This window comes from Callospermophilus lateralis, chromosome 11, assembly GCF_048772815.1.
Source record: "Callospermophilus lateralis isolate mCalLat2 chromosome 11, mCalLat2.hap1, whole genome shotgun sequence".
NCBI lineage: Eukaryota > Metazoa > Chordata > Mammalia > Rodentia > Sciuridae > Callospermophilus > Callospermophilus lateralis.
The window spans coordinates 6,481,417-6,496,336 of NC_135315.1; the positions used below are offsets into that span (position 1 = coordinate 6,481,417).

A 14,920-nucleotide genomic window follows, 5' to 3' on the forward strand; every position below is an offset into this window, starting at 1 on the left:
TTTATTTACATGCGGTGCTGAGAATTGAACCAGACAAGTGCACTACCGCTGAGACACAGCCCCAGGGTAACCTAGTTCTGTATTGTGATTTGTGTCACAACCTCATTCCAGGGCGTGCCTGGGGTCATCATGCTATGTCATGAGGTTTGGAAGGTCATTATCGGCTGACTGCTAAGCCCTGCCTCTGGTTGCTGGGTGCATGGACACTCGTTCATTCACCAACTCACACAGCACACTTTTCTGAGCACCTGTTAGGAGCCAGTCACTGTGTTCAGGGCTGGGTATAGGAAGAGGCATCAGACATGCTGCCTTCTCTGGGTGGGTTTTGTCTTATTGAACAGGGGACACAAACAACCTCACTCTGGCTTCCGCTAATGGGAAGCACCTGCAGGTGATGGTGAGCAGGAAGGAAGACAGGGGGCGGCTCCTGTTGCCCAGGTGCCCCTCTGCTGGTTGGCAGTTCTGTCCATCCACAGAGGGCTGTGGTCCCCGCTGGGTGGCCCTCTCCCTCAGCCGCTGCTGGGTTCTGACTACTGCCCCCTCCTTTTTCTGCCTGAGACTCAGAGGTGGTGAGGGCTCCCTGGTATTTCTAGTCCCGGGTTTTCTGTCCATTTTTGTTGTTTTCCCTTAACTCCCCCTTTGCCTTTGCAAATCTTCTCTTCATTGAGTTACCCCCAATTATGCCACCCAAGTGTGCCATCTACCCACTACTGGTGCTGTATCAGCCCAGGGTTCTTCTGCTCCCTTTGGATCAGAAGTCACCAAGAGGGGAACGGCACCAAAGGAACCAGGCTTTATTGGGGCTTGTGCTCTGGCACAAGAGAAATGGCACGCGGGACAGGGTTCCAGACCATCTTTTGGAGAGGCGTCAGGGAGATCTGTGGAGTTGGGCAGGTGTCTGTGCAGGTGCATTGGCGGCTGCTGCTCATGGTTCAGGATTTTTGTTCTCCGCAACAGGGTCTGTGCCCAGCGCACTGATCTGCTCATATGCATTGGGTCGCTTTGTGCTCAGCCGGCACAGTTGACAGTGGAGGGTTCGCTTTCACCACCCCAGGTACGATGCTTAGAGCCAGGAATTCTGCTCACTCAGAGGCGGCTGTGGGAAAGCCTCTTTGCAAGACTTAAAGGAAGCAGGTGGCACAAAAAGAGCTAAACCAGCTTCCCATTAAAGACAAAAAACATAGTTGGGAATCAGGCCTCTCTTATTCTGCCTCACTGGGTTCCTGTGGCTCTGCCATTTCTTGCTTATCTTTGCATTCACTGTGCCTGCAAGTCGACATTCATTAAATGACCAGCTAATTAATAAAAATGTGGTACAGCCCATAATGGCATTTTAGGGGGGCGGGGTGAATGTCCAGCCTCCCACTCTGCCTCCGGATACTCTGCGTGCCTGGCACACTTGAGAACACAGCGATAAATAAACATGTTGTTAGTCGGTTTTAGGAAGTTTGGGGCCTCTCCTTAGAAACTGAGTGCCCTCTCATGCTAATTATTATGAGAGTCAAAGCCACAGTTTCTGTGATTATTAGCAGTTTTCTTGTCTCCAGATTCTTCTTTTTCTGAGCCGCTGTGTTCCCCAAATTTTGATGTGATGGGGTAACAAAGTACAGTGTAGAGAGAAAGCCAAGGGAGGTAGGAACCGAGACTTATCTTAGTTCAGCCAACCGCAGCTCAGTTTACCTGATGGGGGGCGTCACTGTTGGCAGTGAGTGCTGTACTCCGGAGGACCATCATCTTAGGCCAGGGATGGGGTTGCCACCAGGCACAGGGGCAAGTCTGGTGGCTTGATCAACAAGACCTTTAAGATCATTCCAGGTTACTTTACATGAGGTCTGTGTTGTTGAGTTCTTTGCTTGCGGGGTTTTCCTCCAGAGTTAGTTCCTTCATCTTCTTGGTTGGTGGTTTTGGGGGTCCAGGGCTTAACTTTCTGGCAGGCACCTAGATGGGGTGAGGCTCCTGTTAACATATACAAACCCTTGACCCATGGTTAGGAGGGGCCCCGGACCATCCCATAGGTAGATGGGAGGGCCCCGAGATGGGGGGCCCAATGTTTATGGGCTGCTGTTTCCGTAGAAGATTTTGACAGTGAAAGAAAAATTAAATCAAATAATGTTTTGTTCAAGGCATCATGAGGGCACTTGGTATAGTTTCCCCCTCTGTTTTGTAGCATGGTCTTTAATTCCGTGTGTGTTCTTTCTATGATGCCTTGAGCCTGAGGGTTATAGGGGATTCCAGTTAAATGCTGTATATGCCAATCATTTGGAACCACTTTAAATGTCTGCTAGTATAGGCCGGCACTTTGTCAGTTTTCATAGACATGGGACACCCATAATTCCAAAAACACTGAAGTAGATGGGAGAGGACCTTTTGTGTGCAGGCTGTGGCCATTATAGACATCAATAGTTACATGAATATATGTTAAATTTCCAAAAATTGCATAGTGAGTGACATCCATTTGTCATGAAGCATTAGATCTTAACTCTTAGGGATTCACTCCAGCAGGTTGTAAAGGGCCAATGGGGAGAAAGGATGCCCATTTTTTGCCGTCTCTGAGTAGCCGTCTGCAAGCCTCCTTAGTCCTGCTTTTATGCAACTGCCATGGCTGAGTCAGCAGAGAGACTTGAGCTGCTTGTGTCCCTATTTCCTGGGTGGCCAAAATCCAATCATCCAGTGTGCCATTGCGTACTGGTGCCACTGCTGCTCTATGTTCCTTATTTAATCTTTCCCAGATCAATCCCTTGGCTAGTGCTGCCCTGGCTCCTTCATGAGACACCTTCCCTTCTACCGCCTTGTTTACTCTGACAATAAACTGTGGCAAGTCCTCAGGGGCTTTCTGCCTTAAGCCCTGTGCCTTCCCGAGCTGGCGACTTCCTCCAGGTGCTCAGAGCACAGAGTCACACATTTTTTTTTTTTAATAAATGCATTTATTTAATTTATTTTTTTTAAAGAGAGAGTGAGAGAGGGAGAGAGAGAGAGAGAGAATCTTAATATTTATTTATTTTTTTAGTTATCGGCGGACACAACATCTTTGTTTGTATGTGGTGCTGAGGATCGAACCCGGGCCGCACGCATGCCAGGCGAGTACGCCACCGCTTGAGCCACATCCCCAGCCCACAGAGTCACACTTGATGGGAATCATTTGTGGGCCTGTGGCTTTACTGCAGGGGAACTGTAGATCCCCTCTCCCTGCGAGCACTCAGCTGGGAGGTCAACATTCCTGGGTGGTTACGATCCCCTGCTGTTCACATCATCCTAGAAGAATGCCTTCCACTTCCAAAATGTTGAGGCTCAAGAGCGGCTGTGGCTAGGTCTTTCCAGTCTTGAGGACAATTAAGACTGAGGGCATCCAATACTGTGGATACCCAGGGGCAGGGTGCTGTGGTGTGGGGCCTGCTGACTGGGAAGGCTTGTACTCCCTCACCCCACTTCTCATCTCTTACCTCACACAGACCTTCTAAAGGATCTCTGCCTCCTGGAATGGGTTTCTGGGAGACCATGGCTTGGGCCTGTCCAGCGGCCTGGTCATCTCTAAGCTGTCACAGTCCCTTGCTGGCTTTGGCACTGCCTCATCAGGAGGCAGTTGTCATTGACTCAGGGAAGGGTACGACCTTTGCCTGTCAGTAGGAGGCGCACCTGCACCCCTTGTGGTCACCTCTTCCTGCGCCATGAGGCTGGCGGCCCCTGCCTTCTCCCTCCTGCACCTGCCGTGGATGCTAGCTTTGAGGTAGATTTTCGCCCCCACTTCTTTCCCCTTGTCTGTCTCCCACAGCCTCATCTCCCCTCAGGGCCATCATTATATGACAAGGGTCTGTTGCAGGGTCCCCTAAACTTTGGGGAATGGCTGTCACAATAAGCAAAAGTGTCTTGGAAAGTATACCCCTGCCTCACTTCAGCTTGCCACACATTTGCCATTATCTTGTCCCATGTCCTAGGATCAGAAACATCGGCAGTATTGATCCACAGATTAGTGTTCATTGTTACACCCAGAACCTGTGGGCTTCTCTTATTCAGGGTTAAACCTCTGGTATCTAAGGGAGTGTGCAGCACTTGCAGTTGCCCATCTTTGGTGGAACTTGGTAGGTTCCCCATTTCCCCTTCCTCACGTTCTGTGAGGGGCCACACCCTGCCTTATAGGCTTACCTCAGGTCCCTGCTTGGGGGCCAGCTGTGTGGGCTCTCTCTTGTCCAGTGAGGAGGTCCACAGAATAGGGTGGAGGAGAGTGTGGCTGCAGAGTCACTAATCAAGACCTCTGGAGACCAAGCAGGAAGCAGGTCTGATTTTATTGTGCAGTTACCATGTACATACACTCAGGCAGTAGCTCGGCAGATTACAGGCAGCCACCAGTACAACTTCTGGCTAACTGTCCTTGCAGCGACCACTCGAGGAGTGGCCATGGAGCAAGCGCAGGGACTGCACCACATGGCCTCACGCCCAGGGCTGTGCCTATGGGGTAAGCGGTTTGCTGCTCAGGTGCCTAGCACGAGGGTTGTGGCCTGCCACTCAGATGCCCTTAACGTATGCCATGTATGCAGTACTCCACACACTTGTCCCCACACAGAACCATCGGGACTTCTCTGAGACGGCGAGGAGCAGTAAATCTGCTGGTAAATCTGTCCTTGTTGATAGCAGTCTCCAAGATACTACTGTGGTGCTCTCAGACCTTGAAATCCAAGTACAAAGAGTTCAAGATCTAAATCATTAGAATGTAAAAAACCCAAGTGGAATTGCAAAAACTGAAAACAGAAATGCCCCAAACATAAACAGTTATATAAATAAAAAGAAAAATGCTAAAACCCTAAAAGAAAAATTGGTAAATCCCATGAACCCACAGACTCCTTCCTGCAGACAGAGGCACTTGGAGGGACAAGGTCCTCCAGTTTATGTCCTTGGGAGATGGGACCTTTTCCCTATTCTTGGCAGAAATCTCTATGAATTGGCAAATTTAAGAGTATCTTTTTTTTTTTTGAGAGAGAGAGAGAGAGAGAGAGAATTTTTTATATATATTTATTTTTTAGTTTTCGGCAGACACAACATCTTTATTTGTATGTGGTGCTGAGGATCAAACCCATTGCTGTGTGCATGCCAGGCGAACGCGCTACCGCTTGAGCCACATCCCCAGCCCAGCCACATCCCCAGCCCAGCCACATCCCCAGCCCTAAGAGTATCTTTTAAAATTTTTTTTTTAGTTGTAGATGGACATAATATCTTTAATTTATTTACCTATTTTTATGGGTGCTGAGGATCCAACCCGGCGCCTCACGCATGTGAGGCAAGCACTCTGACAGGGAGACAGGGTCTCCTGGGTCGGAGGTTCACAGATTGCAGTCGACTTTCCAGGAGGCTCCCTACGTGAAGGACAGCGCAGCAGATTCCCTCTCTGCCCTTGGTTCATTCTCTGAAGTGCCCCTTGGCCCTCTTCCCCTTTTATCAGATTAGCAAGAAGCTGGGAGATTAAAAAGGAAGTAGGCGAGAAAGAGAAGCACAGAGGGAATTGGAAGGAGCAGGGGTGGTGCCCTGGGCTGTTCACGTATCTGGATTCTAGAGAGGACCCAGATTTGCTGGGGACAACAGCCAGGGAGACAGGGCCATGTGGCTGTCCCCAGCTCTGCTCCTCCTCTGCCTCCCAGGTGAGTGGACTGTGTGTGTGTATGTGTGTGTGTGTGTGTGTGTGTGAGAGAGAGAGAGAGAGAGAGAGAGAGAGAGAGAGAGAGAGAGAGGCTTGTGAGCAGGGAAGTGGAAGAGAAGGAAGCCTCTTCCCAGGAGCAGAGGGCCCCTGCCAGCTCTTACGTATGTGACATTTTATGGAATTCAAGATTTTCCAAGCCAGAGGAGCCTGGAAGCTTCTCTTTGGTCTGGCTGCTCATCTGCTTCTGGAATCTTCTTGAGTGGAGAGAGTGGAGTCTCAGGACGCAATTGGCTCTGAAGGGGCTGGCTGTGAGCCTGGATGGGAGGACCCCAAGCCCTCCAGGCAGGCTCCTTTCAGAAGCTGCACATGCGATGGCTGTGACATATGATTTGCCCCTTGGTAGATTCCCACTGTGGGGAAGTGGGATGCTGAGCTCTGTCTGGGGCTGGAAGGAGGCATGCTGGGAATAAACTGCCTCTAGGAAGGCACTGGTGCCAGGTGGGGGTTCACTGGTCCTCCAGTCTTGGGGGGCAGGTGGCAGTGGAGTCCTTGGGGGACAACATGGGTGTGGAAGTGAGAATTTCCCCACAGCGCAGGGTCCAGGGCACACAAGGTTCTCACTCATATCAGGACCGCAGAGAGATGGTGGGAGCGTAGAAGGTGGGGGGCCAGGAGCCACTTTGCTTTGGCTCAGGGAGCAAAAAGGAAGGTGGTAACTGTGGACGCACAGCTTAACTCCTGTTTCTCTCTCTCTCTCTCTCTCTCTCTCTCTCTCTCTCTCTCTCTCACACACACACACACACACACACACACACACAGGCATACCATGTGTGCGCTCACACATACTCAAATTCAGACCAGGATCCTGCTGTTTCTGAGCTTGCTCAAGTGGTGGAGCTCGGCTGAGCCTCCCCTCCCGGGCTCACAGCCCTCCGCCCCGGCAGCCACTCCTCCTCTGTCATTCCTTCCACATCAGCATCTCACATTTTGCATCCCAGATTCAAATCCCTGCTTTCCTTCCAGGTCCCAAACCATCCCACTTGGTTATAGAGGGCAGCGTCCCTTGTTCCCCTGAATGCATGGTGACAGCTGACACCCAGGTGCCAAGGCTGTGAGGGTGGAGATGCCCATGCCCCATCTCAGTCTAAAGAAACCTACCAGGGCCTCCTCTGGACCCAGCCCTTCTTCCCACACGTTGGTGCTTCCTGGAGAGCAGTTAGGATTATAACCAGAGGTTTATTATTCCTTCCTCAAGGACTCATGAAGGGAAGAGGAAACCAGAAGTTACACTTTGATTATTTTTGAAGTAAAATTTTAAATTAAGATGATTTTGCTTTTTTTTATTTTATATTTGAAATTTCTGTATTTACATAATAAAACAGCCCTCTTATGACTAACCCCATGAGTCAAATAAGAAATGGTGGGAGATCAAACTAGAAATGAGTTCCTATTTTATCTGTATTACTATTATGTATGAGTGCAGTTGGATAACCATTTAATACTCACTGCTTAATAGACTAAGCCCAGCATGTTGATGGTTCTATGTACTTTTCCTAACATTTTTTATTGGTACATTATACCCACATGTGATGATGGGATTTGTTGTTGTATATTCATACATGCACAGAACACACAATGTAACAATGTGATTTGGCCAGTATTTACCCCGCACTTCCCCCTCCCTCCCTTCCTCCCACCCCACGGTGCCTTTTCTCTACTGGTCATTCCTTTGATTTCATGAGCTCCACCCCCACCTTTCTTTTCCTTTTTCCTCTCTGGCTTCTGCATATGAGAGAAAGCATATGATCTCTGACTTATTTCACTTAACATAATGGTCTCCAGTTCCATCCATTTACTGACAAATGCCATATTTTCATTTTTCTTTATGGCTGAATAAAACTCCATTGTGTGTATACACCACATTCTCTTTATCCATTCATCCACTGGTGGACACCTAGGCTGGTCCCACTATTGTGAATTATGTTGCTCTAAACATGGTATACATGTATCCCTGCAGTAAGATGACTTCAGTTCCTCAGGATAAATTCTGAGGAGGGATGTAGCTGTGTTTCTTTCTCTCTACATCCTCTCCAGGTTTATTACCATTTATATTCTTGGTGACTGTCGTTCTCCCTGGAGTGAGATGAAATCTCAGTGTAGTTTTGAATTGCATTTCCCTAATTGCTAATGATGTTTAATATTTATATATATTTCTTGACCATTTGCATTTCTTCTTTAGAGAAGTGTTGTTTAATGCCTTTGCCCATTTATTAAAAATTTGATTTTTTGGTGTAAAGTTTTTTGAGCTCTTTACATATTCTAGATATTAGTTATCTGTCAGAGAGTAGCTAGCAAGATTTTCTCCCACTCTATAGGTCCTCTCTTCACATTCCTAATTGCTTTTTTTTGCTGTGCAGAAACTTTTTAATTTGATCCTATCCCATTTATTAATTCTTGACATAATTTCCTGAGCTTTAGGGGTCCTAGTGAGAAAGTTGTTTCCTGTGCCTGAAAACTAGAGTGTTGGCCCTGTTTTCTTCTAGGAGTTGCATAGTTTCAGTCTTTGATTCATTTTGAGTTAATTTTTGTGCAGGGACATGTGGATAACCAGTTTCCCCAGCACCATCTGATCAAAGGGCTACCTCTTCTCCAGTGTGTTTTTGGCGTCTTTGCCAAGGATTGTATGACTGTAGAGGTGTGGGGTTGTCTCAGTGTCTTCTGTCCTTCACTCTTGGTCTATGGATCTGTTTTAGGCCAGGACTCTGCAGTTTTTTGTTACCACAGCTCAGTTACGTCAGCTCTTGTGATCCCTCCAGGATTGCCTTTTTGTCCTAGAATTGTTTTGGCTATTCTGGATCTTTTATTCTTCCAAATTAATTTTTAGGACTGTTTTTTTCTAGTTCTCTGAAGAATGTCATTGATGTCTGGTGGGGATTGCATTGAATCTGCCAACTGTTTTTGGTAGTATGACCATTTAAAGTGATATCAGCTCTGCCTATCCATCAACATGGGAGGCTTTCCCATATTCTGAGGTCTTCTGCAATTTTCTTCTTCAATATTTTATTGTTTTCATTGTAGAGGTCTTTCACCCCATTGGTTGGACTTATTCCTAAGTATTTTATTTTTTTGAGGCTGTTGTGAATCAAATTGTTATCCTGTTGGTGTATAGGAAAGCTAATGATTTTTTTTGTATATTGATTTTGTAACCTGCTCCTTTGCCAAATTTGTTTATTAGCTCTAACAGTCTTTTGGTGGAGTTTTTTGTTTTTTTTTTTTTTTTTTTTTTTTTGGCTCTTCTATGTATAGGATCGTATCATCTGCAAAGAATGATAATTTGACTTCTTCCTTTTCTATTTTTATCCCTTTTATTTCCTTCTGTTTCCTAATTGCTCTGTATTATTGCTCTAGCTCTATATTATATAGGAGTGGTGAGGGAGGACATCCTTGCCTTTTCTCAGATTTTAAAAGGAATGCTCTCAGTTTTTCTCCATTTACTATGAGGTCAGCTTTGGGTTTCTCATACAGAGCCTTTATAATAGTGAGGTAGGTTCCTTCTATCCCTAGTCTCTTCAGTGTTTTGATCATGAATGGGGGCTGATTTGTCAAAGGCTTGCTCTGCATCTATCGATGACTAAATGATTTTATCCTTAATTCTGTTTATGTGATGGATTACATTTATTGATTTGCATATATTAAACCATCCTTGCATCTCCGAAATAAAACCCACTTGGTCATGGTGTGCAATCTTCTTCATATGCTGTTGAATATAATTTGCTAATATTTTATTAAGTATTTTTGCATCTGAGTTTGCCGGGGAATATTGGTCCACAGTTTTCTTTCTGTGATGAGTCCTTATCTGGTTTTGGTATGAGTGTTATACTGGCTTCGTAGAATGAATTTGGAAGTGTTTCATTCTTTTCTATTTCATGGAATAATCCGAGGATTATTGGCATTAGTTCTTCTTCAAGATTTGGTAGAATTCAGCTGAAAATCCATCTGGTGCTGGGCTTTTCTTTGTTGAAGGCTTTTTATTACTGCTTTTATTTCAATGCTAGTTACCGGTCTGTTTAGGTTTTCTCTGTCCTCTTGATTTCAGTTTTGCAGATAGCATTTGCTTAGAAATGTGTCCATTTCTTCTAGGTTTTCCAGATTATATTGGAGAATAAATTTTCAAATTGGTTCATAAAGATCTGCAGGATTTCTGTGATGTCTGTAGTGATTTCTCTTTTTTCATCTCTGGTTTTATTAATTTGTATTTTTTTCTCTTTTTCTTTTGGTTAATTTGGCTAAAGGCTTATGAATCTTGCTTATTTTTTCAAAGAACCAACCAGCTCATTGTTTAATTGATCCTTTGTATGGTTTTTTATTCTCATTTTTATTGATTTCAGCTCTGATTTTAATCACCTCCATTCTTCTACTGGCTTCAGAATTGATTTGTTCTTCTTTTCCAAGGGCCTTGAGATTTCATCATTAAGGTGTTTATTTGGGTTCTTTCTGATTTTCTTATGTAGGCTCTCAGCTATAAACTTTCCTCTTAGAACTGCTTTCATAGTGTCCCAAGGGTTCCGATATGTTGTATCACTATTCCCATTTGAGTCTAAGAATTTTTAAATTTTGGGCTGGGGTTGTGGCTTGGCGGTAGAGTACTAACCTCGCACGTGTGAGGCCCTGGGTTGGATCTTCAGCACCACATAAAAATAAATAAGTGAAATAAAGGTATTGTATCCAACTACAACTAAAAAATAAATATTAAAAAAAATTTTAAAAAAGATTTAAAAAAAATTTCTCCCTTGATTTCTCCTATCATCATTCATCATTCAAAAGTGTATTGTTCAATCTCTGTGTTTACATAGTTTCTGTAGAGTTTTGCCATGTTGATTTATAATTTCATTCCATTATGATCTGATAAGATGCAAGGAATTATATTGATCTTTTTTTGTATTTGCTAAGAGTTGCTTTATGGCCTAAAATATGGTCTATTTTGGAGAAGGTTCCATAAGCCACTGAGAAGAAAGTGAATTCAGTTGTTTTTGGATGAAATATTCAATATATGTATGCTAAGTACATTGATTATAATATTTTTCAGGTACAAAGAGTTTTACTGAGTTTATATCTGGATGGCCTATCTAATGATCAGAGAAGTGTGTTGAAGTCACCCAGTAGTGTAGTATTGGGGTCTGAGACTTTAATTTGAGTAGCGTCTCCTTTATGTAATTAATTGTACCCACATTCAGGTCATAAATATTTACTCTTGTTACATCTTCTTGTTAGATTTTTTCCCTGCCAATAGGAAATGACCTTATCTCTTCTGATTAATTTTGGTTTGAAGTCTGCTTTGACATATATGAGAGTAGCTACTCCTCCTTGTTTTGGGGTTCCATTGACAGCATATATCAATTTCCATTTTCACTTTCATTTTCAACCTGTGGCTGTCTTTGCCTGAGAGGTGCATCTCTTATAAACAACACATAGTTGGGTCTTGATTTTTAGTCCATTCTGCCAGCGCTTGTCTTAAAATGGGAGAGTTGATCATTTATTTTCAGTGTTTTTGCAGAGATGGTTACTCATCCCTGCCATTTGGATTTATTTATAATGGTTAATTTGGTCCTGTTTCTCATTTGCTTAGCTGCTCTTTAAATGAGATTTCTTCATTTGTGAGCTCTAGGGTTTGTTTTTCTATCTGTAGTATTTCATTAAGTAAGCTCTGTTTACATATCATGAATTCTCTAAGTTACTGCTTGTCTTAGAAGGTTTTTAATTTCTCCCTAAATTTTGAAGTATAACTTTGATAGATAGAGCAGTCTTGGTTGACACTTATTTTCTCTCAGGACTTGAAACACATCATTCCAAGACCTCTCACCATGCACAAAGGACCTAGGAATTAAACCAGAGATCCTGTGTCTAATAGAAGAAAAAGTAGACCCTAATCTTCATCATGTGGGATTAGGCCCCAACTCCTTAATAAGACTCCTAAAGTGTAAGAATTAAAACCAAGAATCGATAAATGGGATGGAATCAAACTAAAAAGTTTTTTTCTCAGCAAAAGAAAAAAAAAATATGGCCTCTGTGAGGTGAAAAGAGAGCCTACATCCTGGGAGCAAATCTTTACCCTTCACACATCAGATAGGGCACTAATCTCAAGGGTATATAAAGAACTCAAAAAGCTAAGCACCAAAAACCAAATAACCCCATCAGAGAGCACTTTTCAAAGCTCCAGAGCACAGTGTAGCCTCTGGATCAGCTGAGATCACACTGTCTTTCTGACCTCAGGTTTTTCTGTACCAAATCTGTTTCTCTCTGGATTGTTTCTCCTCTCAGCTGAAACATCCCTGTCCCCTCCTCTGCTGCCACAACTGGCTCAGCTTCAATGTATCCTCTCTTCTTTGTTTAATGCACCCACATTTCTGAGTCTCTAAGACACTCTGATTCTCCAGTTGAATTTTAGTGAAATTCCACCTTGCTGAGGAACAGGACTCCGGCTGCTTGACTCCTGAGCCGTGGAATCACTAGGGATGCAGCCCCACTCTAATCCACCATCCTGAGTCACCCTCAGGGGCTATACTTTGAAAGAATAGGATTGAGTTGCAGAAGATTCTAGAATACAGAGACGGAAGACCAAATCTCATGCCTGATACAGTCTGCAGGACAAGGGATGGGGCCAGACGTTTGTTCTCTCTGTTCTCACCTTCAGCTTCAATCCCCATGAGCAGGGTCCACTTGGTCACTCAGGGTGCTGTTCTCACAGGGGACAGGCTTCCTGGCCTCAGTCTCTGGGCCCTTTGGCTGCCCAATGTCCCTCCAGGTCCTTCTTCCAGGAACCTTTCACATCTCTCCAGGAACTCTCGCCCCCAGCTTTGGGCAGACAGCTGACAGGACCACCTGGTGGAGACCTGAGACTCTGGCTTGTGTCTTCCAGGCTGTTTGTCTCTGTGGGGCCCTGACTCTGTGACCGGCACTGTGGGAAGCTCTCTGAGCCTGCAGTGTCACTATGAGCGGGCATACAAGGGATATAGCAAATACTGGTGCAGAGGACAACATGACACCGATTGTCACAGTATTGTGGAGACCAAAGGAGGAGAGAAAGTAGAGAGGAATGGCCGCGTGTCCATCAGAGACTCTGCTGATGACCTCACCATAACAGTGACCATAGAGAACTTCAGTGAAGACGATGCTGGATCATATTGGTGCAAAATCCAGACAATATGGATCCTGGATATATTTTCACGTGACCCCTCCTTCCAAGTCCAGGTGTATGTTAGCCCAGGTGAGCACTGGCTCCAGCAATGGAGCTGTGGGCACAAGGGCGGGTGCTACAGTGAAGAGTGTCTCTGAGTCCTGCCTTGTCCTGAGCCTCAGGGGTGTTGGGAGGAGCCTGGGTGTGGGCAGGGAGAGACGTGGAGCCGCCTTCCTCCACACTCCCTCTCGTCAAGCTGGGTGGACCGTGAGAGACCCCTGCCTCCTCCTGGCAGGTCAGACCAGGATGGGAAGACCTGGCACTCATTAGAGGTGACTCTCTGGCCAGGTCTGCTAAGGGGCTCCTTTGGTCCCCGAGGGGCTCCACCCAGGAGGGGGCCTGGCTTTGGCTTCAGGGAACCTCTTGATCTCCTCTGAGTGGCTGGTTCTGTGCAGTATCAGATCTAACCAGGGGCTTAGCGCAGGCTGGGGACAGAGCAGTGCCTGATGTGTGACTTTGTCTCCGGCAGCCACTCCCACCCCCTGGGTGACCACAGCGCCCATCACATCTGCTTTGCTGAGAGTGAGCAGTGGGCAGAACGACAGCATCGAGGACGTGCTGGCCCCCGACCCCTGGTAAGGGCCCAGCCCTGGAGACAGGGGAAGGGAGCCAGCAGCCCTGGGCTCGGGGGGACCAGACGGGAGTCATGCCCTGTCCAGCCAGCCTCACCGCCGCTGTCTTTCCTCCAACTCTGGTCTCAGGGCTCACATTCTCTGAGGCTGAGTGGGGGAGGCTGCAGACACAGGCCAGAGGCTGGCTTGGGTGGCCGGACAGCCCCTGGTCCCTCCCACACCCTCCTCCCCCTCAGGGTCCGGACCTGTGGCCCTTCCGAAGGTCTTTGCTCAGCTGGGCCTCTTGCCCCCAGGAGCTGCCTCTGGGGTCTGGGGAGACAGGCGGCTTCAGGCTGGAGTTTCAGTCTGTTTTCCCTCTTCTCCCAGAGATCCCCGGGAAGGGCTGCGCTGCTGCCATCAGACCCTGAAGGGAGGGACAAGGGACAAGGACTTTGAAGTGAGAGTGAGGATTGGTTTCAAGGAGTTGGCATGCAGAAGGGACAGAGAGGGTGGCCCTGGGGCTCCCGGGGCCTCTTCTCTGTCCTCTCCGTCATCTCTCCTCCGTGAGGCCCCCTTGAGGGAGAGGTGAAGGGGCCACAGAGGTGCTCCCTGGGTCCGTTCTCTGTTGAGTTCTGAATTATTTAGGCTCTAAAATCAGGCACAGGGAGAGGTGGGGAGGGAAAGGTCCTGGGGCTTCCCCTGCAGGAGGCAGCTCATGTCTTGTTCCCATGTCCCCCACAGGTCCCTGCTCAGCAGTGTCCACTTCCTGCTTCTCGTCTTCTTGAAGGTGCCCCTGCTCCTGAGCATGCTCAGTGCTGTCCTCTGGGTGAACAGGCCTCAGAGGGCCCCTGGGGGTGGACAGAGGCTGCTTGTTCAGAACCTCTACAGTGCGCCACCCCAGAAATGCCCTGCGTAAGGACGAAGCTCCTTTGGACGGTACGAGAAGGACTTCTGACTCTGGACTCCAGGGCGGGGAGGCAGCAGTCGCCAGCTTCTGTAGGGACTTCTGTAAGGAGGGCCTGGGTCTTGGAGGGTCTTCTTTGGAGTCCTCAGCATGGAAGAGGGAGTGAAACTCCCCTGGGCCCCTGTTTTGGGGGTCCTCTTTTCTCCTCCCGGCTCATGCCCACTTCCCGAGGCCAAGAATTCTCTGGGACTTTCCTGCTCGTGCACAGAAGCATCTGAGGTCAGTTTCCCCAGGGGAGAGTCGCCTCCTTCCTACAGATGGGAGGCTCCCTGAGGAGCCTCGTCGCTCAGCCTTTGCGCTCACGGGGCTCCAGCCCCTCTCCTGGGACGACCCAGGGCCCCGGGTCCTGCTCAGGCAGCTCCCCTCTTTCCTGCACACTCAGCATTCCTTCCCCTCTTCTGGGGCTTTTGGGTCTCCCTGGGCTTTAAGCCTCGCTCGGTCCCTATGTCCAGGGAGCCAGGGGTCGGGCTCAGCACATCTGCCTAGGCTGGTCACGGCTGCGTGGCTCCATGGGACGGGTTGGAGCAGCAGTGGGAGGAGGAGGC

The 14,920-nt window shown here is 47.2% G+C and overlaps 1 protein-coding gene across 1 annotated transcript; it reads left to right on the forward strand.

Annotated features, from left to right (window-relative positions):
* The first annotated feature begins 5,556 nt into the window (after positions 1–5,556).
* Positions 5,557–14,327, forward strand: LOC143409919 (CMRF35-like molecule 2). Its single transcript, XM_076870501.2, has 4 exons — positions 5,557–5,627; positions 12,543–12,890; positions 13,330–13,435; positions 14,153–14,327. Exons 1-4 carry the CDS (start codon positions 5,588–5,590, stop codon positions 14,325–14,327), a joined length of 669 nt encoding a protein of 222 aa, XP_076726616.2. The 5' UTR covers positions 5,557–5,587.
* Positions 14,328–14,920: the final 593 nt, after the last annotated feature.

Excerpts from the sequence above, each read along its gene's own strand:
- LOC143409919 (XM_076870501.2), top strand. The coding sequence starts at position 5,588 with ATGTGGCTGTCCCCAGCTCTGCTCCTCCTCTGCCTCCCAG. Across the intron at positions 12,891-13,329 it reads CCAGGTGTATGTTAGCCCAG|CCACTCCCACCCCCTGGGTG; the intron begins GTGAGCACTGGC and ends TGTCTCCGGCAG. Across the intron at positions 13,436-14,152 it reads GTGCTGGCCCCCGACCCCTG|GTCCCTGCTCAGCAGTGTCC; the intron begins GTAAGGGCCCAG and ends TGTCCCCCACAG.